This window comes from Kwoniella europaea, chromosome 1 (genome assembly GCF_036810445.1).
Source record: "Kwoniella europaea PYCC6329 chromosome 1, complete sequence".
NCBI lineage: Eukaryota > Fungi > Basidiomycota > Tremellomycetes > Tremellales > Cryptococcaceae > Kwoniella > Kwoniella europaea.
In genome coordinates this window covers 6,831,871-6,856,122 of record NC_089487.1, presented here as the reverse complement: position 1 = coordinate 6,856,122, position 24,252 = coordinate 6,831,871, and the positions used below count along the sequence as shown (strand labels likewise).

The window sequence follows — 24,252 nt, the reverse complement described above, 5'->3', positions numbered from 1 at the left end:
CATCCACCCATTTGATACTAATTAGCATTACTCTTGGACAACTCCTCCCATCTCCTTTGCTTAGCACGCATCTTCCAATCGCCTTGACCTTGACCATCGTCCACAGTAGCTTTACTATTCTGAGCGCCCAATCCCTTTTTCTCATTTCGCATCTCCACTGCAATGGGTTGTGCTCTACCTTGGTTGGATTTACCCAGACCCGTGCCGGGGATCCAACCTTGATTGGCTAATATAGAACTAGCAAATTTTGATGGTCCAGTAGGTTCTCTCGACACATCGCTACCAAAGGATGGGGTCGAAGGGGTTTCAGTCCGATTTGGCGTAGCTCTATTAGAGTTAGATTGCGATTTAGGTGGCGAGGAAGGATGTAATCTTCTTCGCATTGCTGATCTATCTAAATATTCCCTCTTGGGCTCTTCCCTCTCATCGTTACTTGACGATACCTCGTTTCGCCTCAATAATGAATCTTTCAACAGGGCCATTTCTCTTTTCCGTTTTAGCTCTCTATTCTGTTTCTTCTGTGACGAATCCATTGCGTATGGTACTTCATGATCTGAGGATATTTGATCTTCCGTAGTGATGGCATCGAGTTTAGATTTAGGTTTACCATCATCGAGTAAAATCTCATTATTGCCAGTCACTGTACATTCATCGCATGGCCAAGAAGGATGTATGTGTGCTGAGAATGTGGTACTACCGATTTTGATCTCTGCTAGATGTTGGATCGAATGGGGTTTTGAAGAATGTTTAGGTTCTGATAATCTTTTTCTTTTCGTTTTGTTGGTCGATGGATTGGATAGGAAAGTACCATGTGTAGAACCTACATTTCGATTTAAGACATATAAGCTCGTGATACACTATGAAAGATATATGAATCTCAGAACAGCTTACCTAAATCTACTATCCACCATCCATTTTCCTCTTCGTCTTCTTGTAAAATTCCACCTTTACCCCAATAAATAACAGCATGGGTTTTACTAACTTCCATTTCCCTCAACCTCACTCTTGCTTGACCACCTTTCTCACATCTATCCCTTCCTAACTGTATACCACCCTCTCGAGCATCTAAAATTACAACTTGTCCGATCTCTAGACATTTCGACTGAACGACGACCAATCTTAAAATATGATCAGGAGTTTCTTCAGGTCGATTGTTTCCGTCTTCTTCGTCTTCATTGTCCTTGTCATCTGAGGGATAAGAGTACAGGGCAGGATCATCGTATGGTACCACATATGAAGGATGTTTCTCTTTCTCTTTCTCATGGACCATACCATTCTTGTAATCCTGTCCGTTTGCTCGGAATTGTGATGCTGATTTAGACTTTGAGGTTGATTTGGAATCCTTCTCGATTTGAGCGAGTTTACCAGGATCCATCAATCCACCCCAGCCCATATCATCTTCAATCTCACCTTCTTCCTTCTCTTCATCTCTCTGTGTCTGTCCTTGGACAGACTGCGCTTGAGTGGACGAGCTCGAGGCAGATTGAAAGTCACTCGCTGGGATGTAATTCCATTGACCGGTCGTGAGGTCAGGAACAGCATAAGAATTGGATAAAGGGTGGAAATAGACTTTGTGCAGATGATCGTATATCCACGTATCGGCTGAAGAGGTCGAGGTCGTCATGCTATGAGACTGGGAGTAATATCTAGAGAAGCATGGTTGAGGATGAAGATCGATAAGTTGTTGAGATTCGTAAACAAAAGAAGATATTCAAGCATTCAAGCAGCAGTGCCAGTCTGTGACGTATGGTGGGTGATCTGACACGTGGTGGGAAGGTGGTCTGTGCGCAGTTGATCCCATTATCATCATCATCATCTCATTGCTCATCTCTTGGCCAACCCTTCTTGACTCTTGTGTATCCTTGTGTCATCCATCTCTCGCATCCAATCCCTCTCGACTTCCCACACATACGACCCCTTGCCTCGCCCCGCTCTCCTAGACGTACTATCACGATAGACTCCTCCATCACGCCTTTAGAAGATGCTTTACCTTCGCCAGTATCAGCAGCAACAACGACGGAAGCGAGACCGTCCGCCATGGCATCTTCAAGCGTGAGGGCACCTCCTCCGCCTCCCATCATCTCCACTCAGAGTGACACGAGCGCAACCCCAAAGGATATCAGTCGGTCCTCCACATCCACCTCTATACATCGTAATAGACCTCATTCAGATTCTGTATCGTCAAAACACTCGACCGTACATTTCGACCTAGAAGATCAGGCTCCTGAACTTACCGCTAAACCTTCTCCATCACCAAAATCCTCCAATTCATCGCTTAAGCCTGCGCATGCCAATGGATCTGCCAGTATGACGATTGGCAATTCATATCAACCTATTCATCCATCTACATTACATAATTCCACTATCCCCTCTCCACCTAGATCAGCACCCTTACCATCAGCGACTTCATCGTCATCTAGCTCGATCATGAAACCTTTCCCAAGCATGAACAATTCACCATCATCTCCAAGACCTGAATTACCCAAGACGAGATCATCGCAAGATCGAAGAGTATGGTCAGAAACTCTTCCTCTCAACTCCAGACATCGCTCAGGATCAATGATCGCCAATGGCAAGAGAGCATCAAGGGTGACAGGAGGCTTCGAGACTAGTAGTGATAGTGATGGGGATGAATCTACTACCGATCAATCTACTAAAGATACCGGTACTGGTACAGGAGGAAACACCCCCTCACAGTCAGAGAATGCCGCTGCTGGACCTAGTAGGCCCCGAGCGAAAAGTCTATTAGGTCCAACCGGTCGAGAAAGGCAGAACTCTGATGCTAGTGGCACAAGTAGAGAATTGAAAAGGAGGAAAGATAAAGAAGATCACAAAAGACCAAGGAAACGATCATCGAAAGAAGCTCTTCCTCCTTCTAGGATGTTATCTTATCGCTCTACTGCGGCCGCTACCGCTTCTCCTCCTAAGATCACTCCGCAATTGCCCAACTCTAGATCAGATTCGTATTTTGCTTTGCAGAATGGATCTTCACCTCGATCGAGTCGGATGTCAACTGCTAGATCTTCTCCTCTCATCGAATCTACCATCCCTGCACCTAATGGAAAATCTCAGATATCCAGAGGAAGAAGTCTTGAGATGCTGAAAGAACGAAGTAGTAGTCCCGAGGGAAGTAAGCGATCGAAAGGGAAGGAGAAAGAGACCACGAAGAAGAAACAAGGTGATTTAGCTGCTAGTTTGGGTTTAGGTATCGGAGGAATGCAGGACATGGCTCTGAATCCAGGTAGGTTACATTGCAGTATCATGCTTTGCAGTGGTATATCATCATGCTAACACATGATTCTGGCAAAGAACAACTTCGAAACCTTCTCAGCGACTCTGACGTTTCTTCCGCTCTACGACTCATGAACTCGCCTCATGCGCCAGCTAGTCGACCTGCCAATCTCAACGAATGGTCAAATTCTGTCTTCTTCTCTCCGCCTAACACTCGACCTACGTCTCCTGGAGCCGACCAGCCAACCCATCGATCTCCTTATCTCGTCTCCGCCCCTCCTGCACTTACAAGTTCCGACAACCATGGTAGAGAGAGGACTATGTCTGTAGCCAGTACTATTGCTCCTCCCACACGATCGACATGGGGATCCTCACCTCGTCAGAGACAGAGTATAGATAGTCATCCTTCTCCGGAGATACAAAATGCGAATCGGAGAAGAGCCAGCTCGAAGGGCGGATTGTTGTCAGATGGTCAGGGTGGACATGTACCTTTCACTCATCATTTACCTGTTCCCTCGGTTGACGAAGGTAGTCCAGAACACGAGTTGGACGATGTTAGCGAAGTTCTTCCAGCTATAACGGAGAATGATTCAGCAGTATTACCCTCCATGCCAACTATACAGTCAGATAAATCAAGCAAAGACGGGAAGGAAAAGGAAAAGGAAAAGAAGAATCGTCTCAGTGATATCTTCCATATAGGGAAGAAGAGGTCAGCGGACGTACCCCCCAAGCATGATCACAACTTACTGCATAAAGATCACAGGACTGATAAGCAAAAGGAAGAGGACAAGCTACGGGAAAGAGAAAGGTATGAGAGAGATGTTGAGAGGAGGAGATTAGAGCAGGAGAGAAGGGATGAAGAGCTAGCTCAAGGTAAGTTTTGTCTTTGGATCAAAGGCATGCCATTGGCGATATGAGATCAAAGCTGATTTGATCCTTCATACTAGAACGTCGATTCCGCGCGTTGACCCAAGTCGCTGCCCACCCGGCCGCAGAACGTCTAGCCTATAAAGAAGGAGCAAGATTACGTGCCTTCTATTCTCACGTCTACGAAGGCATAGACGACCCTCCCAAGCTCAATCCTCTTGCAGTCATCCGTTGGCGGATTAAAACGGAAGAACAAATCGAGGCTCGTCAGCGGTGGGAACAAGAGCAACAGCAGGGATACCAACATTCCAACCAGAGCGATACATCAGGTTTTACCAATCATGCTTCGCCTCACAGTCTTCCTGGGGGCAGCCATTTTGGCGGTAATATACACACTAGTCCCATGAGTGTCGGATCTTCGAATCGATATGGCGCTCGGAAATCCATTGAGAGCAATCGGTCGATCTCATTAGGCTCACTTGGGAAATCTACCGATACTTCAGCTCACAACAGGTCTCGTGGTCAGAAACACCGATATGAGAAGGGATGGGGATACTGTGTCGATGATATCGTGGATTATAAAGCTGCTAAGGGACAAGTCAACTATTTTATACCTCCTAGAAAATCTCATCCAGACGTAGAAGTCCTTACTGAGGATGAGGACAGGGTGGTTCTTCCCCCGACAGACAATGGAAGATCAGGATCGAGAAGAGATGATCAAAGCTCGATAGCCGATAGTAGTAAAAAATCTCATCGACATCGGATGGGCGTCAAGACGGCTAGCAATGCTTCTCTAATGGATGTCGAAGGTATAGTTGGTGACGACAACGCCCCGTTAACGAGGACTACAAGCACAGAGGATAATGTACACTCAGGTGCTCATACTAGAACTCGAGTAAGTCCCAATTGCCCCCCTTGTCTGATCGCAGTGCTGTTGTACTTACACACCTTTCCGGCTATACATCAGCTCGGCCATCGTAGTCATCAGAGCTTGAGTGCCGTTGGACCTACTTCACTCACTCAAGCTCTCAAACAACCTTTTGAGAAACTATCTCATGTGGCCAAAAAGCAGCGTAACCCACCCGGACCCTCAAGAGACGAAGGTGAAACTCAACATATCGAAGATAGCAAAATCCGTAATCCCAATCACACTCATACTCGTTCGGATTCAGCCCCTTCACCACAAGTGAACAATGGTCAGTACCATACCCCGATGTCGAACAAACCTAGTAGGACGACTGTCAATTCCTCTTTGGGACGTAACAGGGATAATGCTTTCTTCAGGAGACATGGTACACCAGGGGGAACAGGAACAGGTGGTGAATTTACCGATGAAGAGTATTCGAAAGATAAAGAATTCCATTTACGTAAATTATTCTTGAAAGGCCAAAAAGTTCTATCATCCTTCGATGATCATACGAATAGACTATACAGACGATCAGAAGCTAGTTTAGCTACGAATAATACAGGAAAGATAAAACAGGATGAAAGAGAGCAGGAACTCTTAGCGTTGGAGGCTGCTCTTGTGAGAGAATCGGCTTTTAGAGAACGACAGGCGGAAGTTGATAGGAAGACTCAGTTGGAGATTGAAGCGAGGGAAAGGATCAGGAAGCTGGAGAATGAAATCTACGCAGAGCGTGTGGAGTAAGTTTGTTATTCCGCTAATCTCGAAAGCTACCCTATTACCGTATGACTCGATATAGGTGGTTGTCTACTTGAACGAGAGAATGACCAGGCTAATAATGTCTTTTTCTGGTATCTCACAGAGACCTCGATTCTGCGCGTCAAAAACTGGATCATGTGAATGCCAACATCGCTAGTATAGACGATGCCATACGACAATATCTATTTCAGATCGACTTTGTCCGAGACGAAGCTGCTATCGCTGCCAATATCGAGCTTGATTGGTCCAGCATCGACCCGATACGTGCGATCTACGGTAATGTTGGTCGTGCCAGACCAACCGAAGATGATGAACATCGAGATACTTTACCGCCGCTGAGGTCATTCACGACAAGTCATGACAGCGGATCGGATTTGGCTCATCGACAACGAACGAACTCGGTCAATAATCGCAAAGCTAGGTCTCAAAGTGTTAACGTCCCACGTCGCAAAGGATCTTTGAACGCATCTCTAGCACCTATTCATTCGAATTTGAATCACCCCATCCGACACAGACCGCGAAGAACATATCTCGATCCCAGCGGATTAGAGCGGGTCGATCCGATCAAACAGGCAGAACTGGTCATTTCGTTCGCTCAAGAGAGGATCAAAGATATGGGGAAAGAGAAAGAACGTACCAAAAATGAGTTGGAAAATCTGATCTACAAGATTGAAATGATGATCAAAAGGAAAGACAGCGTACGGCGATGGACGCGAGAACATCTCGAAAAGAATTTGGCCAAACAATCCCAATTGGATCGATTGATCAGACAAGAAAAGTCCAATGACAACTTGACCTCATTGTTCAATTTGATTGTCTTAAGGGATAACTCGATCAATATCGCCGTGCAAAGTACAGGATATCTTTGGAGACCGCTATTTTGGAGTTATTATCAACTCAAAGGGGAAGTATGGTTCTTTATCAAGTGGATGAGACCTAGTTCATACTGGTGTAAGAAGAAGAAAACCGACCTCAAAACCAGAGAGAACGGTACAAATCCAGTAGAAGACGATGGACAAACGGATGGAAATGCAGATGAGGATAAGAATATCTTGGACGATTTCGGTTCTTCTTCGCCGAAGAAACCGAATCGACATCTCTTATCATCATCGTCAGCATCGTCATTATCGACCGATATAGATCGGTTCCCAAACCAGAATGAAGATGAAGACCGTCGTGTTCCCTTTGTAGTTTCAATCACCATCGTTATCATCGCTTTGGCTATAGGTTTCTATTATTATCGTCAATCTTAATGTACTTTGCCGTATACTGTGGAGTGCAATTTAATTTGTTTTGTCTCCTTATTTCATTTCTTCGAAGTCTCCATATTGTACTTTATAATCTTGTTATCTTCCCTTGTTACCTCTGATGCCTGATGAACTGTTGTACTACGTTTTCTTGACCCTTTACAGTATATCGTAATCTTCAGGTTGTTACTTGTGCTTGCTTGCTTCTATTCATGTTTGCATATGCTCATATCTCATACCTCCATGCTAGGGTTTCAACCCTGTGAACTCTAACTATCTACCGTTCCTGCTTAACATATTCCAACTAATTTCTAGTGTTCGCCATCGAGCCAAAGCTTTCTTCTACTACATCATAACAGGACCCGTACCTTACTCCTTTATGACTTCTCATGCTATTTTCTCCGCTTTCCAGACTACATAAACCCAACACGTATCAACCATCAGCCTCCTCATCTCTTCTTCCCAAACCACTTAAGCTACAATCATGGAAGAGTTCGACTCACAGGAAGCATACATATTAACTCTATCTATCGCCTGTCCATCCTCCCTAATATCGATAGGCTGAACTTTGAAACCGGCCAATTGGAATCTTTGGATATACCATGGTCTTTTAGCCGCTGATCGCCATATAGCGAGACCGCCAACCGATAAGACACGTAGCATCTCGATGATCTCGTAGTCCAGCTCGGAACGGAGATGTTCTAGGGATGCTTCGGGTGTTGAGTCGAGGGTGTCGAGGGCGGAGGAAGGGGTGGTTGGTAAAGGTGTGGAAGGATCGATGGGGTCAAACCCTATGATACGATAAAGATGGATATGTAATTTAGCATTGCCACGTTCCGCCACGAGGAGGTGAGGCGGCTGCAACTCACAATCCATAGAATCCATGACGATGATCTTGGTAAGACTCCCATCGGGCAATCCTCTTAAAACACTGCAAATTCAAAAGATATGATTAGCTACGGTATATTCTCCGATTTGTATCTGATGTCTTGGCTGTCGACGAGAAGTTATTCTGGGCGAAAGAAGACATACTCACTTGAGGATAGTACCGGTATGAGACTTGATCGCGTTAGTCGCTTTACCATTCTTCAAGGCTCTGAAACCTTCAGGCTTGAGAAATGCAGGACATGATGATCGGGTATATCGACCGTTCAAGCACAGGAAGAAGAAATAGTTGTCGTCCTAGATACAGTTCCAAGTGTCTATCAATACGCTGTACCCCATGCTGATATCTTGCAGCATCAGATTATTGAAGAGTAGCTGCTGCAACTCACTTTCAGAGTGGTCAGTCCGGGGATAGGGTCCAAAGTAGCTTTGATGTAATCTTCGACTGTACCGTCTTGGAGGAAACAGTTCATTTGATTTTGAGGTACACCCAAAGCGTGCCAGTTGAACATTCTACATACAAGTTTTAAAAAGAATGTTCCGCCTGCGTCTGGTTTCGAGTTCAGACAACTCACGGATTACCCAAGAACAACTTGACCATCCATCTACCCAAGAAAATCGGTCTAATCTTCTTATTCCAAATATTTTCTTGTTCAGCAATCGTACTGGCTCTACAGATCTTCTTGACATCTTTTCGAACACCAGATAAGAAGAATGCAATTTGGGCTAGACGTAGAGCCCATCCTGAATACCCTCGGAAATAGAAGTTTCGGGAGAATTGAGTATCATGAGAGAGCCAATAGGCGTAGGCATGTCTATAGCAAATCACATTATTCTCAACAAACGATTACTTTCGCAGAGAATAGGGAAGAGGAAAGACATACGAAGAGAGATATGGGGATAATTTCTGGGTAAGCAGTTTCCTAAATTCCGGATGTCTACCTTCCCCAAACAATAACCAAAAATCATTATAATCCAACGCGTGAATAGCGGCAAGCTTCAATTCTAGGATATGACCTTGACAGGGGTTCATATCTACGGCGTGAATCCTTGCTGGACTAGCTGCCAGGGCATAATGTAGGACATTATCACCTGCACTGGTAATAGCGAGAATGTGATCGTCCTTGTTGATGTTTAATTTCTTCACGTCAACAGCTGGATCTTCCCATGTCTGTTGCACCACACAATACGAACAAGTCAGCGGTGATTTGATGAAGAAGGTTCTGGCACGGAACGACTTACCCAGCCGTATATATGAGTTCGGAATTGTTCGTGTACTTTCTCTTCTAGGTAGGGTACTCTCCAAGCCTGAGATACCGATCGACAGCATCGTATCAGCCATCACAGTAGGAAGCGAGAAGCTGGAAACACTCACCTTTTTCAAATGATAATGAAATGGACTCAAAGGTGCACCAGCATCGACCAAAGTCTCCTGCATTTCAATATCCCCTTCTGTACCCTTCATGAGAGTATCCGACTTATTGTAAGCGCTTGGACCCAGATCTAAATTTGGCATACCAAATGTATCAGGGGATGATAGTGGCGGGGTGCCGAAAGGTGAAATCGGTGTTCTCAATCCAAACGTGTTCAAACCTTTTTGATTCCCAGCTTCTTTGGTGAACGACTCGAGGGCGCGAGAGGCATCTCGTCTTCTTGAACAGCCTACGAAGACGTAGCTGTACAATTGCATTTAGCACGCGCTTGGGGTACGTTTCGCATTTGTACATTAGGTGTGAGAATACACTCACTAGGGGATTTGGATGAACCACGAGTTGAGGAAATTATTACGAGCATTATAAGTTTTGATAGTACCCATTTTATATTCGAGATAATCTATCAACCCAGCAATTTAATCATTTCGAAAACCCATTATCATGATTGAACTTACCTCTTCTCGATGCATGGAGATTAACTCCATCCAGGGAGAACCAGCATTCCCAAAACCACTTAGCCAACCATGATACCCTTTTACTGGCTGTGCCGATCGCCTGTTGATCATTCCAGCTCATCAGTAAAGTTATCGTCATGCTAAAGTATGGAATTTAAAGTAGACTCCACCTACCCTTTCCTTATTACCTCCATCTCTGGAAGTATAAAAATCTACCACACCCATCAGACCCCTCTGAGGGTCCAGCACTTGATCACATCTATCTAAAAGTTGATAAAAAGGTGGTATCTGATCAATCGTACACAAGACCCCCCAATCAGTCTCTGACATATCCCGTCTTCAGGAGAAGAAGTTGATCAGCTCCACCCACCATAGAAAGTGAATAACTCATGGTGATAGCTCTCAAACTACCTCTAGGATCCATCTCACCACTTTCCCATTCTGGCAGTACGAAATTACTAGCATCTTGGCAAAGTACATGAACGTTCTTCCATCCTCTAGCTTTGATTCGCGCTCGGGCAACTTCCAATAGAGGTTCACATAGATCGATGAGGTAGATGGAATCGAAATATGTTAAAGGGAGATATTCATCCCTTTTCCCCGACAGAAATCAGCAAGTACGATATGACAGTCTACAGCTGTATCACTCACATTTTCTCGATATTCCATCCCGTACCACCACCAAGATCCACCCAGATTTTCTTCTTACCCTGAACTGACTGACGTAAAGATAAAGGTTCAGGCTGAGATTTCAGATGAGCAGCCAATAAAGCCAACATGTTCTCTCTTCCTTTTAAGAGAGAGCTTCTAGTGGAATCATACAGGTCTGCTTGTCCTGAATAGAACGCTTCGAGCTTGGCTTTGTGGGCATCTTGAGCACTGATCAGATGCTTTGAGGGCACGAAGAAAGGTTTGATGAAGCAGTTGTAGGCGAATCGAAGTGGGATAGCCATGCGGGTGTAGAGTAAGAGAGGAAGAAGGAGGAGAGGTAAGAGGATTGCTAAAATGGTTGTGCTTTGAGAAGCAATTTCTTCCATTTTCATTTGGATTGTTCTACGAAACCATGTATGGATTAGTGGTTTACGAAGAAGACTGACGAGAATCAATTAGGCGGTGACACTCACTTGCTACTTAGGACTGTCGTTCCGCCAGCGATGAGTAGCAGAGAACCCGCTTTCCCAATTAGAGGTTTACTCTTCGTGGTAGTCTGCGTAGACATCTTAGTGACAAGTTGTTCTCGCTCAGTTGATGAGCGATATCGAAGATGAGCTCAGTAAGTCAGTGATATGCACAAGGTCAAGACAGGAAGGAATATCAATACATGTGGTATAACTCGTCTTCTTAACGTATCAAGTACCCGAATAGCTCTAAACGGTACATTCAACAGCGGTCCGGTATTTCCACCTACTGCACCCCAAGGCTAAATCATAGTTTAGGGTGAAAGAGATCTGTGCATTCAGTGACAAAGAACCAAGCATGTGTATGAGATGGTGAACGAGTATGCAGTGGGTTTCAAAAGATTCTATGAATAACGAGAGAAGAGTACCGACGATGAACGTGTGTGGGCAGGAGATGAACGTGGGTGTGAGTGGCGAAAAGCAAGCGCGTCAGCAGAATAGATCACGATATGCTCGAAGAGTAGAAAACGTTTATGAGGTTATCATAAGTGACATGGTATAAGAGTGTATGCACGATGTTTGGACTGTACACAAGTATATGCATTGCTGTCAGACGTACCTTTACTTGAATTATATACTTACATCTATTTGGTATCCCATTACATCGTATAATCACCAGCCCAATCTTGAGCCATCTGTCTCAAAGCCGGATTGGCAATAACACCTTCCTTATCTCTCTTATCCCATCCTTTCCCTTGAGCCAAACCTACACAAGCTACCCCCAAATTAGACGAACTAATGACGCCAGATGGCCACACAGGCTCCAATACTGCGCCCAAGATACGGAACCCTTGTCCCATCCACCAATTCATTCGTTGTCGGTGCTGTAGCAGAAACCCACCATAATATCAGTGCAAGACCGTAATAAGAAAGGGATATACTGACCTCTGATGTAGGTATGATACCTCCCGGTCTTATATTCACTACATCCAATTTGTCGCTTTTCATCTCATATAATTCTTTCTCCGTACGTCCCTTGATTTTAGAGAAGATCGCATATCCTTTTTCGTCCTGTCTCGCTCCTTCTCCTGACATGTAGATGAATTTGAAGGGTTTTTCGGATGTACCGAGATTGGAAAATGCCTTGGCAGCGGTAATAGCGTAGTCATGTGTGATTCTGGTGATTGATGATTATTATTAACAAAATCCTACACTAAACAGATGACATGAGTCAAGAGCTTGGCACCCACTTGACATAATCCTCTTTATTAACTTGAGTCTGACTTATCCCCAAAGCCCAAATACAACTCTCATACCCGTCTGTCTTCAACTCATCCACCAGCGACGGAGGAATCTCGTCGAACCCTCTTGGATGTTCTACCGAAGGAAATCGGATGTATTTGATCTTTGAGGATTCTTCGAACGGAGGTCTTCTAGCTATGACTGCGATTTGGGAGATACCTGGTGAAGCTATGGCAGCAGACAAAACTGCTGAGCCGGCTGAACACGGAGACAAGACTTAGATTAGCTGGTGTACTGGATCAAAAGCTGGACGAAGTGAGGAGCTTACTTACCGTTACCTGTTGCTCCTGTGATGATGACCTTGGACATATTTGTAGTGTATCTCACGTTGTTATGTTCGACGCTATATCAGAATGCATAGGTCTGGTATGGTGGTAAATGAGCATGATCTTATATATGTCTGTGAATCCCAACGTCAAGTCAACAAGCCGAAGGGAAGCGACGCATTGTCATGAGCATCGCCGAGATGTCCCAACTAATCGTGTAGCCCATGTCCGAAGGGCATCAGTCCCTTATCAACAAAGTAGATTACAACGAAATGTGATGACGTGGAAGATTAAGAGATGACTTTTTTCCAGATGTCAGAGTTAATCTGCTAAGACTCCGCTCAATCATTCCGTCTTGGGTGTTTCACAGCTATACTGTCTCTTCAAGGTCATAAGGTATGAGATATACTTCGATCTAGGGCTGAACTGTAATGATATATACCTACTCTCTGACCAAAATATGATCATCGGCGACTCCCTCGAGCAGAGCACTGCTTCAATCCCCTCAACTAGCAGTCCACTTGGACAACCAGTCTCATCGTTGAATACAGCTCAAATCGATGATTTTCCTCAGCAAGACGCTCTGTTAGCCCATCCAGGTTTCTCTATGATATCTTCAGTCCAAGACTCTCCGATACTGCTCATCCTGATCGGGCTACCGGGTTCAGGCAAAACCACTTTCTCAGAAGCGCTCGTCTCGCATTCTCAGTCGACTGGTGAATATCGAGAATGGATCAGAGCCTCTCAAGATGATGCTCCCAATAGACGAAGACAAGAATGCGAAGCGGTAGTAAGACAAGCTCTGCAAGAGGGACATAACGTTGTGGTGGACAGAGTGGACTTCGATCCTATGTAAGTAAAGTAATCTCTCAATCTCATTGTATTACTGATAGCCGTAACTGTGGTATTGTGGTACAGTGGTAATTATGAAGCTGATGTGATACCTCATAAATGTATAGTCAACGAAGTCATTTTATAAATATAGCATATTCGATCCATCCTCGACCTACGATATACGCTCTGACTCTTTCCGTCTCACAATCGACACTTGAAAGGAGACTAGAATACCGACCTGATCATCCTACTATACCTGATCTTGAGACTGGTCTGAGGGTGTTGCGACAGATGAGAAGCCAATATAGACCGCCTATACCCACCGAAGCAGAGGGGTTTGATAGGGTTTACGAATTGCCTGAGCGGGATCAGCCTACCGATGGGATCTGGACGAAGGATAAGATAGAAGAGGTTTTGAAAAAGGTTGAAAACGAGGGAGTGAGGGAAATAGGAGAAAGGAAAATATTCAAGTCTGAGAATGGAAGTGGGGGATATCAGAATCACAATGGCGGATATCGGTCTGGGTTCACGAGGGGAGGAGGAAGGGGTGGTAGAGGGAATTATGGATACTCAAGAAGGGGATATGGATATGGAAATGGAAATGGTGATGGTCATATCGAAAGTAGAAATGACAATTCGACGTGGAATCGAGGCACATATACATACAACCCGACATATAGAGGAAGAGGGTATATCGGAACATATCAAAGCCAACCTCATCAATCATTTCCACAAGCTCATTCTCGGCCGCATCAATCCTCATATCGCTCGTACAACGACGGACCATCTAATCTACGACCAAACCCGACTTCACCACCATGATACCTTACCTACCTGTCCGGTCAGTCAGTCGTGACAAAGTCCAAGTTCGATTGATCATCCACAGGATCTGCAGATCATCTCCAGAGAATCACGTTTGTTGTAAAATTGTTGTGTATAGATAGGACATTTTCTCATTCATATACTTTTCTTTTAGCCTTCTTCCAGCTTCGCCCATCCCGTAAGAAAGGTACTGAACACGTATGCTTCAACTTGCTGTGGCTGAACTGTATGGACATGTACTGCGAGAATGATCGTCTTACGATAAGTCGATTAGCCCGCGTACAAGTTGCCGTACGATGCGCAGTAGGTACTATATGTGAACATAGTGAGCGAAAGTTTGTTTCATTGTTTCTTTGGGGAAATGAAACAATAAATTAAAAAAGCCCCTATCATTTAATCTACTTTACATGTTTACGTGAAGCGATTGTACATGAGTAAGACACGTTTCCTCGGTGTTGTAGAGTTCGTAGTATACGAAGATGCTCTTTGGTGCAATTTGTACCTTATCTTTTCCGTCGATCCTGGGTACAGTACCTGAGTGAGAGCTGATATCGTGAGAAAAGAGAAGAGGGGAAGATGATCTACTTTAAGCGAGGTCTACTTGTACCCTCTTATCAACGCTGAAGAAATAAAACGATTCGGGCCTTCTCCTTCTTTCTGATCACCCTCATTAATCATTAATCTCCCAGATCACAGTGTGAAGTGGCGTCCTTGCCCTTCAGCCATGGAAGCTTCCTTACTATTCTTTCTTCGATGATTCACGGTGCATCACGAGTCGCACTCCACGGATTGGCTGAGGTGATGACGCAAGATACTTATTTTCGCCCGAAAATGGTTTTATCTCGTTTTCTCCCAGGTCAGGTCAGGATCATCCAAACTCGTCACGGTGTGCCTGAATATAGTAGTGCATCGAATCAGATTAGTGTACCGAATTGACTTTTCCGCTTCTCTCCTTCTTCCCCCTTCTCAAGAGTGAGTCATCATATACTCCCGTCCCGATAAGGCCTTTTTTATAGCTAAGATGGGGGGAGAGGGCGAGCAGTTTACAGGAATCCCACTATAACCACCTTTTACCGTGGGATCTTCCACAGGGTCTTTCCCCTAATTAATGTTACTGCTGTTCGGACAAGAGAGTAAAGTCACACCTGAAGGCGCACCTGAGGCGATGATAAAATGAAAGACCCCTTAAGGTTCTGTCTTTTCTCCGCGTATGTCTGTCTGATGACTTTGTCAATCGTCATTCCATTCCATTTCATTTGTTGGTTACTCGCTCGTGTGTCACGGAGACGAGATCCCAGATATCTGTTTCTACCTACTTGTGTCAGCAGAATCGTACATCCGTACATGTCTGAAGAATGATGTATATGCATGAGTGATCGAATGTTGATGTTTGACCTGTTTTGTAGTGTGTTGGGACAGATGTGAATGGTCGCAAGAGAGAAGGGATTTACAGTTGACCCCGCATTAAGCCGAGTGTTGTGACCTGAACAACGGAAATAAAAGTGACGACGATCGATCGAGAGACTCCCAAAAGTAACAAAAGTAACTCATCTTCAAAGTTAAAATATTTTAATACCGTTATCCTACCGTTATAACCGCTGCAGTTTGCTGTACCATCTTTTTTTCTCATGCTTTACCGCCTCGACCTGAGTTGCACTTTGCACTTGCATCTACCCAGCACTTTCCCATAACAGTCAAAAAAAAAACTTCGGGAATCAGATCAGATCCAACGTACCGCGCTTCTCTTCACCATAGTTCACGGACTTACGACTAGTCAGTTATCCAACACATACATAAACGTAAACCGATTCCCAAGAACACCAGTTTCAAATCAGTTCAGTTCGGCTTAACACCATTAGGTTACTACCATTTGACAACATAAGAAGAAAACTCTACATAGGTCCACTCGGGTCAAAATCAATCTCAGATACAATCACAGAACCCCCCGCAATAGCCAACAACAAACAAACCAAATAAACTCTGGTTTATAGAACGGAGAATATAAATAAACGATCATCAACCAGAACAGGACCAGCTCGTCATAGCTGTATTTTTTTTTTTCCCTTCACCTCGGAACTTGGTCTGATCTTTATCCAGCATCTGAATTCAATCCTTTACTATCAGTCGAAATAGAATAACGGCAAGAATACTATTCGCGTATTCACATCAACTACTCAAGAGGCGAATCTAGACTTATAACATCAGAAGGTATCTCCCAAGCTTTGGTTGATATCACTTAGTACCGCCGTCCTCTTTAACGCCGTGATTACTGTGAAGTATAGGCTGCATCGGATCGGAAAGGATTGAACTTCATCAAATATCAACGCACATAAATCCCTATCGCAATATTGGATCGTTAAGTCTAGCCAGCTTAGATGAGCTACAGTATCTCAGATGGGTACAATATTAGATGATAGAGGTAGGAAGCTGTTGAGTCATCTATCGAAACAGTGAGTGTTTCGGTGCTTCATCATCACACTCTACGGTATACACATAAAACCAGTGACATATCTCTGATCATTGAGAGATCGGTCTGCTTACCGCATCGATTGAACATGCATAGAACGTTCACTCTCACTGTAAGACAACAACCCGAAAGAGCTAGATTATGTTCCTACAAGGAGGAGAACGAGACTAGTAAGTGTCCTCGCCTTCTCCTCTGGCCTCTTCAATAATCATCCAGTCTCCGTATGCGTGCCTTTATTGATCTTGTTGTCATGTAGTCGATAGAAGGCCGGTGGATCCGCCTCCCGTAGTAGAACTGTCATCGAATCAGATACCTCTCGAGTAAGTCTAGGTACAATCGTTTATGAAACCGATATATACTAATAAACATCTCTGTTGCCACCCATTAGTCATCTTCTTGAATCCACATCATTCTTCATCCGAGCTACCACAGTCGCCGCTACACCCGTCAAAGTCCCATTCCCAGATCATGGTCTCCCATCGATACTAGAACCATACTACCAAGCGATCAAAACGCCCACTGGCGCAGATGCGACCACCGGAGAAGTGATACAGACACCCGAAAAACTGAGGTTGTTAGATGGTAAACCAGGAGCGATATGTATTTTTGCAAAGTTATCGGTCAGAGTACCGGGAATCTTCAGGTTGATGTTCACCCTGTACGATACGACAGAGTAAGTACACCTTCCTACATTCCTATTCACTATCAGGACCAGTATCGCTGACCAAGCTACCTTTCACACCTTTTCTCATCTGAATAGGACTGGCGTGGTAGAATTGTCGCGCACCGTATCTGAGCCATTTGAAGTTTTCTCACCCAAGTTGTTCAAGGGGATGCACGAGTCTACACCTCTTACTAGACATTTGGCAGCTCAAGGTGTGAAAGTGAAATTGAGGACGGATACCAGTGTGGGAAGACAGTAAGTCTCGTCATGTCGGACCTTATTGTGGTGATCTGTCTTACCCTATGGTTGATTGTAGATCTACCAGTAGGAAACGTACACCTGCCAACAGCCGAACAAGCAGTAGCATGTCGATAGACAGAACCCCTTCAGCATCAGCTACAACTACCAAACCCAGCATATCACAATCGTCCTCTTCATCTTCCATTCGTCACTCTCCACTCAGTAGACCGAGGAGCATTTCCCAGCAGCATTCACCCAGGACCAGCGCTCTAACATCAACGAGATCGTTGGTATGGAGGCAACCCATGGACTTCTACGGTTATTCCAACCATTCAGATGATCAACAACCTCAGACTGCTGTTCCTGGACCTGGACCTTCCACATTGAGGAAAAGGAGATTCGTAGACGATGGGTTAATACCGTCTTTGAAGGAGATCTCGTCTAAATATGATTTCACGCGTGAGTATATGTACCTTCTGATCACGACCATGCTCTTGACCTTTTACTCCTTATATAATATTCTTGAGCCGGGATGGCTAATTGGCTGTTATCGTCTACAGCCACACCCCCAGCTACCGATCTAGCAGCGTTCTCCTTATCTCGGACGACGACTCATGAATCCCCAATTTACCGATCATCTTCGAGACCATCTTCACCTCCGAATATCTTCAATCCATCACCTTCAGCTTACCCTATCCAATCATCAAGTTATTCCCAATCATCCTCCCATCGGTCCTCGGACGCGTCGATGTATATTCCGAATAATCCAGCTTCATCCACATCTTCCGTCACATCCAATTATAACTCTCCGTTGTCGATGAACGGCAGATCAGCTCATTCATCCGTATCTTCAATTGCACCTTCACCATTTCCCCGTCTGAATGTCGGCCCAGGAGATGATGGAATTCCGATTTTACCCCTACCAAGCATGTTTCAAGCTCCCAGCCGGTCATCCGCACCGTTCATCCCACCTAGTGTCAATCAGATATTAGATCGTGATGGGGGTGGTACACATCGATCATCCTCTTCTCCCATCACACCCATCACAGCCGCCGCACAGGCACCTGGCTTTAATGGTAATGTGTCTGGCATATCGCCGCGTGCTCTAGCTACACTGCCCTATGGTCAGCCGTCAGATCAAGATGGAGATGGAGGTGAATCGTTACCCTATCAGAGGACCATACAGCGGCCATTGAATTTACCGCCTATAAGACCGGCGGAGAGGGATGATATGTATATGGATAGACGGTGATTGGGCTAGAAGGCGGAACTGTGGAATCTCACCTCGGATATATCAGATTGAAGGTTCTTCTCGTCTTTTCCTCGCGACGGAAATCGAATCTATGGGAGCGGTGTTACAAATGGAAATTCACCAAAAGCATTCCCCATCCGATCAGTGGATCACCTCGGATTTCCATTACCATAATCAACTTTTCTCCACTTCCACAAAATCCATCTTCATTCTCACTCAATCAACAAATTGTTACTTTTCGATCATATTTTGTATTAAAGTATATCACGGGTTCTCTCTTGGAGATAGAAGGGAGAAGGGACAAGGGACAAGGAAATCAATTTCAATTTACAGTATTTAGTTGTCATAATTTAGGAAATAAATCAACATTTGAAGAAGGTTCATGCATAAAAGGATAAAATATAAATTCCAGCCAGCCAAAACAAAACCATGCAAAGATAAGGATATCAGATTGAATTGAGTATCTATCTGTGTCAATATGTCAGTCTATATAATTTGCATTGTATAACAAAAGGAGGTCACATTCTCATTGATTTCATTTGAAATCGGATTATGCATTGTGTTTATGGGATGTATGATTATATGTAACATGTATGACAGTTTTATTGCATACGTATCACTATCTAGTTTATGTATGTTGATATGAATGTGCGGAATCATTATATACTGTAGATGATCATCCTATCACTTTTTCCCAACGATAACCTCCTTCTTCGACTCGTATACCTCTTTACTTAAAATCATCCAATATCCTTTCCAGCCAATCAACCCTATTGATTCAGGTTCTTCCAATTTCGAGTCTGATCCTTCAACTTGTTTAGACGTTGATTTGACGAATCCCACTTTGTTCAATGCATCGACGATTTCCTTGGAACAGAAATATCCTAATTCGATGATCACTTTGTTCTGGTCTTGAACAAGAAAGAATTGGTCTAAAGCTTCGATAAGGAGATCAAGAGGGATGGAGGATTGGCGATAAGGTGAATCGACCGCCAGGTGGCGTATTTGGACTATTCCATTGCTTGAAGTAGTATTACTAGAAGTACCTGTGGATTTCCTTTTCCTGAGATTAGTATTGTTTGACTTTTCCTTGTTTTCGTTTTCGAGTAATTGTTTATCCTCGTTGATCTGACCCTCTTCATCACCTAACACACTGACGAGTTTCTTCCCTGGGTTTTGAGTATCTACCAAGATAGTCCCTACGATTTGATCGTTATGGACAAATACCCATCCTTTACTCTTTCCTTCCGAACAGTACCCATCGAATTTGACTAGATCTGACTGTCCCATCGTTCGTCTCAGTAGACCAATAAAATGGGGTCTTTGAATGTATTCCACTAGACCTAAGATGGGTAAGGACGCGAGGCATGGGCCGATCAAGGCGGTGAACCATGAGATGATATTCTCATCAGGCATGAATGACATAAGACGATTGAGGGAGTATCCCAAGGTGAGGATCGATAATACGCATAAAGGGTTGAGAATAACTATACAGTAAATGATGTTGTTAGTACTAGGGATCGTACAATACTATAATATCAAAGAGAGGGAGAGGCTCACTCTTGTTATTGGCTTTGGGTAGACCTTCCATTATTCCTAGACCTATCAGAGTCTTTAGTACCCTCTCGTCGTCCGGGTGGATAGGACGAACATAGTCGTTTTGAGGTTGATCAGGCAGGGGTGGGGTAAGTGGCTGCTCCGTGGAAGTGGACATGATGGATCTGTTGCCAGTCTGCAGCTAGTCGTGTGATCTGAAGGTTAATCTGTACGTTCAGAAAGGTAATCTTGTGTATCGATAAAAACATTTTCCTTACATTCCACCTTACTCTGTAGAGTACTCGTAGATGATCCAAAAAAAAGTTAGAACTCCCCAAATTAGACCAGAATCTTAGATATCATGCACGTGCGTTAACCGTCAAACCGTCGATCATCACAGCCAAAGGCACGACAACGGCCCGCCCGTGTCCAGCGGAGATACATGTATACTCCGCACAGTATAGGATCAGCCTCTTGACGCGTGGGTGGTAGGAATAAGAAATGTTGGAAGGATCAACGCGTCGAATTGAAATATTGGAATCTCATCATGTACTCGTACTAGTCTGTGTCTATCATCTACAGCAAGCGATACTCATACCAGTACCAACACCCATAGCTTTAGATTGAGAGTACCGAGTCAGCATGCCCATTCCTGTTCGAGATGATCCGTGAGTATCAGTGGTGCATCCTTTGAGCTTCTTTCTGTTCAGACGCCATGGACGCGGATGCCGATTGCTGATGAATTTCCTTCAGGATGGTCGACTACGAGTATGTACATTCCTCTCCTTCGAAGCACAACAGATACTAAAGCATTTCATCATGATCTAGCCCATCATCACCCCAGGTGATGAACGCATTCTACAGACGATTGTTCCCTTATCGACCTTTCTTCTTATGGTTAAACCAGGATCAAGGTGAGTAGATCATTTTTTCATCAAGTTCGGATGACGCTACTGATCTGGGTATCTGTTCATATCGTACCAGTCCCATCAAAGCTCTTCACCCACCGAGAGTTTGCCTTCACTCTAGCAGGAGATGTCTACATCCGATACAACTCTTTCCATACTTCTGACGAATTCAAAAAGGAATTGATACGTTTGAACCCTTCAAGATTCGAAATTGGACCTCAATACTCGGCTAGGGTGAGTCATTCTGATCACACTTGTTCCCGAGGAAATCAAGCTGATATGGGAGGAATGGAAATTAAATACTTGCTCGTAGCCAAGAGATAGGAAAACCCTCGCTGCAGGAGCATTACAACCTCAAAGAAGAGAGCTGGTCTTCGATATTGATATGACGGATTACGATGAGATACGGACGTGCTGTACAGACAAGAAAATATGTAAAAGGTGTTGGGGATATATAGCTGCTGCTGTGAAAGTCTTGGATCATGCTTTGAGAGGTGAGTCAACTACATCCTAGTCAAAGCACTCCCCATTAGTCAGAGTCTTCGGTTTGGAACCATCACTGACTTGGTGGTACGGATTGAATCGTAGAATCATTCGGATTCAAACATCTCTTATGGGTATATTCCGGTCGAAGAGGTATACATTGTTGGATATCCGACCCAGCGGCTTTAGACCTCAATGATGATCAACGTAAATCCCTGGTCACGTTTTTGGAAGTCATTAAAGGTGGTAAAGAACAGGCTAAGAAAGTTAATGTGAGAGGTAATAAGGATGATGCGGATTTACATCCTGTTTTGAAGTGAGTCAACCATAACCCAATTATTCATATGTCAAGAACATTCGGAAGTGACTGACTGATGTCTTGTGTTTCTAGCGAGGCACTGGAGAACCTGAAGATGGAATTTGTAAAATTGGTTTTGCATGATCAGGATTGTTTTGCCACGGAAAGAGGATGGGAAGCTTTGTTGTCTATTTTACCCCAAGATCGAGGTGAGACACATCCACTTATCCCTGTACAGGCGCTCGTTCTGATGATGGCTGATCACATATACGATTATACGACAGAGGTTATCGGTAATTTGAGAAGAGAGTGGCAGAGTGATCCAACGAGATCAAGTGTAGATAAATGGGGGGATCTGCAGCAAGCCGTAGGGGGTTTGAAGAAGAACAATCAACTGCTATTTGTAAGTGCTTCTTTCTACCTTGCTCCCACAGAAGACTTGATGGACGTCGTGTGACATACTGAACATAACAAATAGAGAAAATACGAAAAAGCAATGCAAGATGTGATCCTACAATATACATACCCCCGAATCGACGCGGAAGTATCCAAACATCGAAATCACTTGTTGAAAGCTCCTTTCTGTGTTCATCCCGGTACGGGCAGAGTCTGTGTACCTGTCAATCCGGACTTGGTAGATGACTTTGATCCCGATACTGTCCCTACCGTTGGTGAACTGTTGAGTGAGCTGGATAGAGCGGCGGCGATGGAAAATGGTGAGGCGGGTAGTCAACGAAGGACAGAGGGTGAGTAGGGTCTTCAGTGAAAGAAAGGAGTAGGCTGACGTTGAGTTATTTTTGTGATTCAGAATACGAACAAACCTCCTTGAAACCTTATGTGGAGATGTTTGAGAAGCACGTAGCGGCGGTATTGAGAGATAGTAGAGGTGCTAAGCGAGGTGAGTGTGGTTTGTAGCTCAGACTAGGGTTGAGGCTGATTCGGCTATCTTGTAGCTGCCAAACAGGAAAGTATGGATTTCTAAGTTGTAGAGACTTTCTTTCGATGTTATGCCATAACATGCTGTGCTATGCTTACCTTTCTACGTTGCTGTGATTGTCTTATTGTTGTATACATGCATGAATTTTCTTCGACTTTTGAATGAGGTGAACTGTTGAACTCTGTCGGTTCCATCGGAAATTATGATCGAACCGAATTGACCGAATAGCAAGAAATCGCTTTCACCATCTCCTCAAAAACACTAAGACTACTCGTTATTTCATCTCAGACCGTACCAGTAATTTTTGTGTATGACTTCATCCCAATGATCCAATGACCATACTCCCAAAATTCCGAGGTCGCACTACTCTAGATATCGGCACGTCATTCGAGAAGCATGCGTTAAAGTACTTGAACAATCAGCTATATATGGATCTCAGGAGAGTGGGGGGTGCAGGTGATGGAGGGATAGATCTGCGGGGTTGGTGGTGGTTGCCCAGATCACCTAGGATGTCTGGTGATATGACTGAGGCCAAGAATGAGAGCGTCAGAAGGGTAAGGGTGATAGTTCAATGTAAAGCCGAAAAGAAAAGTCTGGGACCTAGGAATGTTAGGGAGTTGGAAGGTGTGATGGGTAATTTGAGGTTTCGTAAGTACTTCAACCATTCTCTTCAACATGTTTCGATCACGTTTCAAATACTTGTGATATTGACGATGCTGAGTCGAAATGCTATTCATATTTCATAGACAGTAATCCATCTTCCACTTCCACTTTATCACTTTCGTCCTCATCCGAACCCTCCGACAGTTCCCTCAATCCTTATGAGGAAGATATAGCAATCTTGATTTCGCAAAGTGGATTCACCAAATCTACCATGCTATACAGTACGTCATCGAATATACCTCTCATGTTAGTTCACCTGCCAGGCGGAGACCCAGGAGCACAATCTGAACACGAAGCAGAAGAAGAGGGACCGTTTGATGATGGGGGTCAGGAAATAGAAGTAAAAAGTTTATGGTGGAATAAAGCTTTATCGGAAGGTGTGCTAGGTAATGAGATCGAGTTGAGGAGGACTATAGGACCGAAAGGTGTAGGCGTGGGATTATGGATGGGTGGGAGGAAGATAGGGAGATGTGAGCCGAAGGAAGGGAGATGAGAGCGATGGCTGATTTTTGTGACGAATACGACACGACACGACGAGCAATGTGAGAAGCGAAGGGGTTCCAATCGGACAAACAATGTATGCATGATTGAAGGAGGAGAAGATCATTTGTGCAATATTGAGATATACCTTGCATTTCCCTATTATACATATTTGACACTATATCTTTACCAATTACATAT

The 24,252-nt window shown here is 44.3% G+C and overlaps 9 protein-coding genes across 9 annotated transcripts; 5 read left to right on the top strand and 4 right to left on the bottom strand.

Annotated features, from left to right (window-relative positions):
• Positions 1-17: 17 nt before the first annotated feature.
• V865_002616 (uncharacterized protein) lies at positions 18-1,624 on the bottom strand (the record flags this gene model as incomplete). Its single annotated transcript, XM_066226416.1, has 2 exons — positions 18-820; positions 892-1,624. The coding sequence occupies 2 exons, from the start codon at positions 1,622-1,624 to the stop codon at positions 18-20; spliced, it is 1,536 nt and encodes a 511-aa protein (XP_066082513.1).
• A 413-nt stretch (positions 1,625-2,037) lies between these two features.
• Positions 2,038-7,014, top strand: V865_002615 (uncharacterized protein; the record flags this gene model as incomplete). Its single annotated transcript, XM_066226415.1, has 5 exons — positions 2,038-3,241; positions 3,310-4,104; positions 4,179-4,993; positions 5,066-5,742; positions 5,865-7,014. The coding sequence occupies 5 exons, from the start codon at positions 2,038-2,040 to the stop codon at positions 7,012-7,014; spliced, it is 4,641 nt and encodes a 1,546-aa protein (XP_066082512.1).
• Positions 7,015-7,395: 381 nt separating this feature from the next.
• V865_002614 (uncharacterized protein) lies at positions 7,396-11,000 on the bottom strand (the record flags this gene model as incomplete). The annotated part of the gene is made up of 15 exons (XM_066226414.1): positions 7,396-7,421; positions 7,512-7,799; positions 7,878-7,939; positions 8,045-8,190; positions 8,283-8,406; positions 8,469-8,708; positions 8,778-9,064; positions 9,136-9,201; positions 9,269-9,569; positions 9,642-9,726; positions 9,782-9,881; positions 9,956-10,069; positions 10,152-10,374; positions 10,433-10,834; positions 10,906-11,000. The coding sequence occupies 15 exons, from the start codon at positions 10,998-11,000 to the stop codon at positions 7,396-7,398; spliced, it is 2,559 nt and encodes an 852-aa protein (XP_066082511.1).
• A 558-nt stretch (positions 11,001-11,558) lies between these two features.
• Positions 11,559-12,510, bottom strand: V865_002613 (uncharacterized protein; the record flags this gene model as incomplete). Its single annotated transcript, XM_066226413.1, has 4 exons — positions 11,559-11,783; positions 11,845-12,076; positions 12,150-12,399; positions 12,474-12,510. The coding sequence occupies 4 exons, from the start codon at positions 12,508-12,510 to the stop codon at positions 11,559-11,561; spliced, it is 744 nt and encodes a 247-aa protein (XP_066082510.1).
• Positions 12,511-12,927: 417 nt separating this feature from the next.
• On the top strand, positions 12,928-14,123 carry V865_002612 (uncharacterized protein; the record flags this gene model as incomplete). Its single annotated transcript, XM_066226412.1, has 2 exons — positions 12,928-13,319; positions 13,427-14,123. The coding sequence occupies 2 exons, from the start codon at positions 12,928-12,930 to the stop codon at positions 14,121-14,123; spliced, it is 1,089 nt and encodes a 362-aa protein (XP_066082509.1).
• A 2,555-nt stretch (positions 14,124-16,678) lies between these two features.
• Positions 16,679-18,746, top strand: V865_002611 (uncharacterized protein; the record flags this gene model as incomplete). The annotated part of the gene is made up of 6 exons (XM_066226411.1): positions 16,679-16,760; positions 16,847-16,910; positions 16,979-17,263; positions 17,351-17,509; positions 17,571-17,953; positions 18,055-18,746. 6 exons carry the CDS (start codon positions 16,679-16,681, stop codon positions 18,744-18,746), a joined length of 1,665 nt encoding a protein of 554 aa, XP_066082508.1.
• Positions 18,747-19,430: 684 nt separating this feature from the next.
• V865_002610 (uncharacterized protein) lies at positions 19,431-20,460 on the bottom strand (the record flags this gene model as incomplete). The annotated part of the gene is made up of 2 exons (XM_066226410.1): positions 19,431-20,233; positions 20,307-20,460. 2 exons carry the CDS (start codon positions 20,458-20,460, stop codon positions 19,431-19,433), a joined length of 957 nt encoding a protein of 318 aa, XP_066082507.1.
• A 464-nt stretch (positions 20,461-20,924) lies between these two features.
• Positions 20,925-22,953, top strand: V865_002609 (uncharacterized protein; the record flags this gene model as incomplete). The annotated part of the gene is made up of 10 exons (XM_066226409.1): positions 20,925-20,950; positions 21,111-21,196; positions 21,267-21,424; positions 21,504-21,684; positions 21,779-21,989; positions 22,065-22,180; positions 22,256-22,374; positions 22,450-22,717; positions 22,780-22,869; positions 22,925-22,953. The coding sequence occupies 10 exons, from the start codon at positions 20,925-20,927 to the stop codon at positions 22,951-22,953; spliced, it is 1,284 nt and encodes a 427-aa protein (XP_066082506.1).
• A 287-nt stretch (positions 22,954-23,240) lies between these two features.
• Positions 23,241-24,064, top strand: V865_002608 (uncharacterized protein; the record flags this gene model as incomplete). Its single annotated transcript, XM_066226408.1, has 2 exons — positions 23,241-23,556; positions 23,655-24,064. 2 exons carry the CDS (start codon positions 23,241-23,243, stop codon positions 24,062-24,064), a joined length of 726 nt encoding a protein of 241 aa, XP_066082505.1.
• Positions 24,065-24,252: the final 188 nt, after the last annotated feature.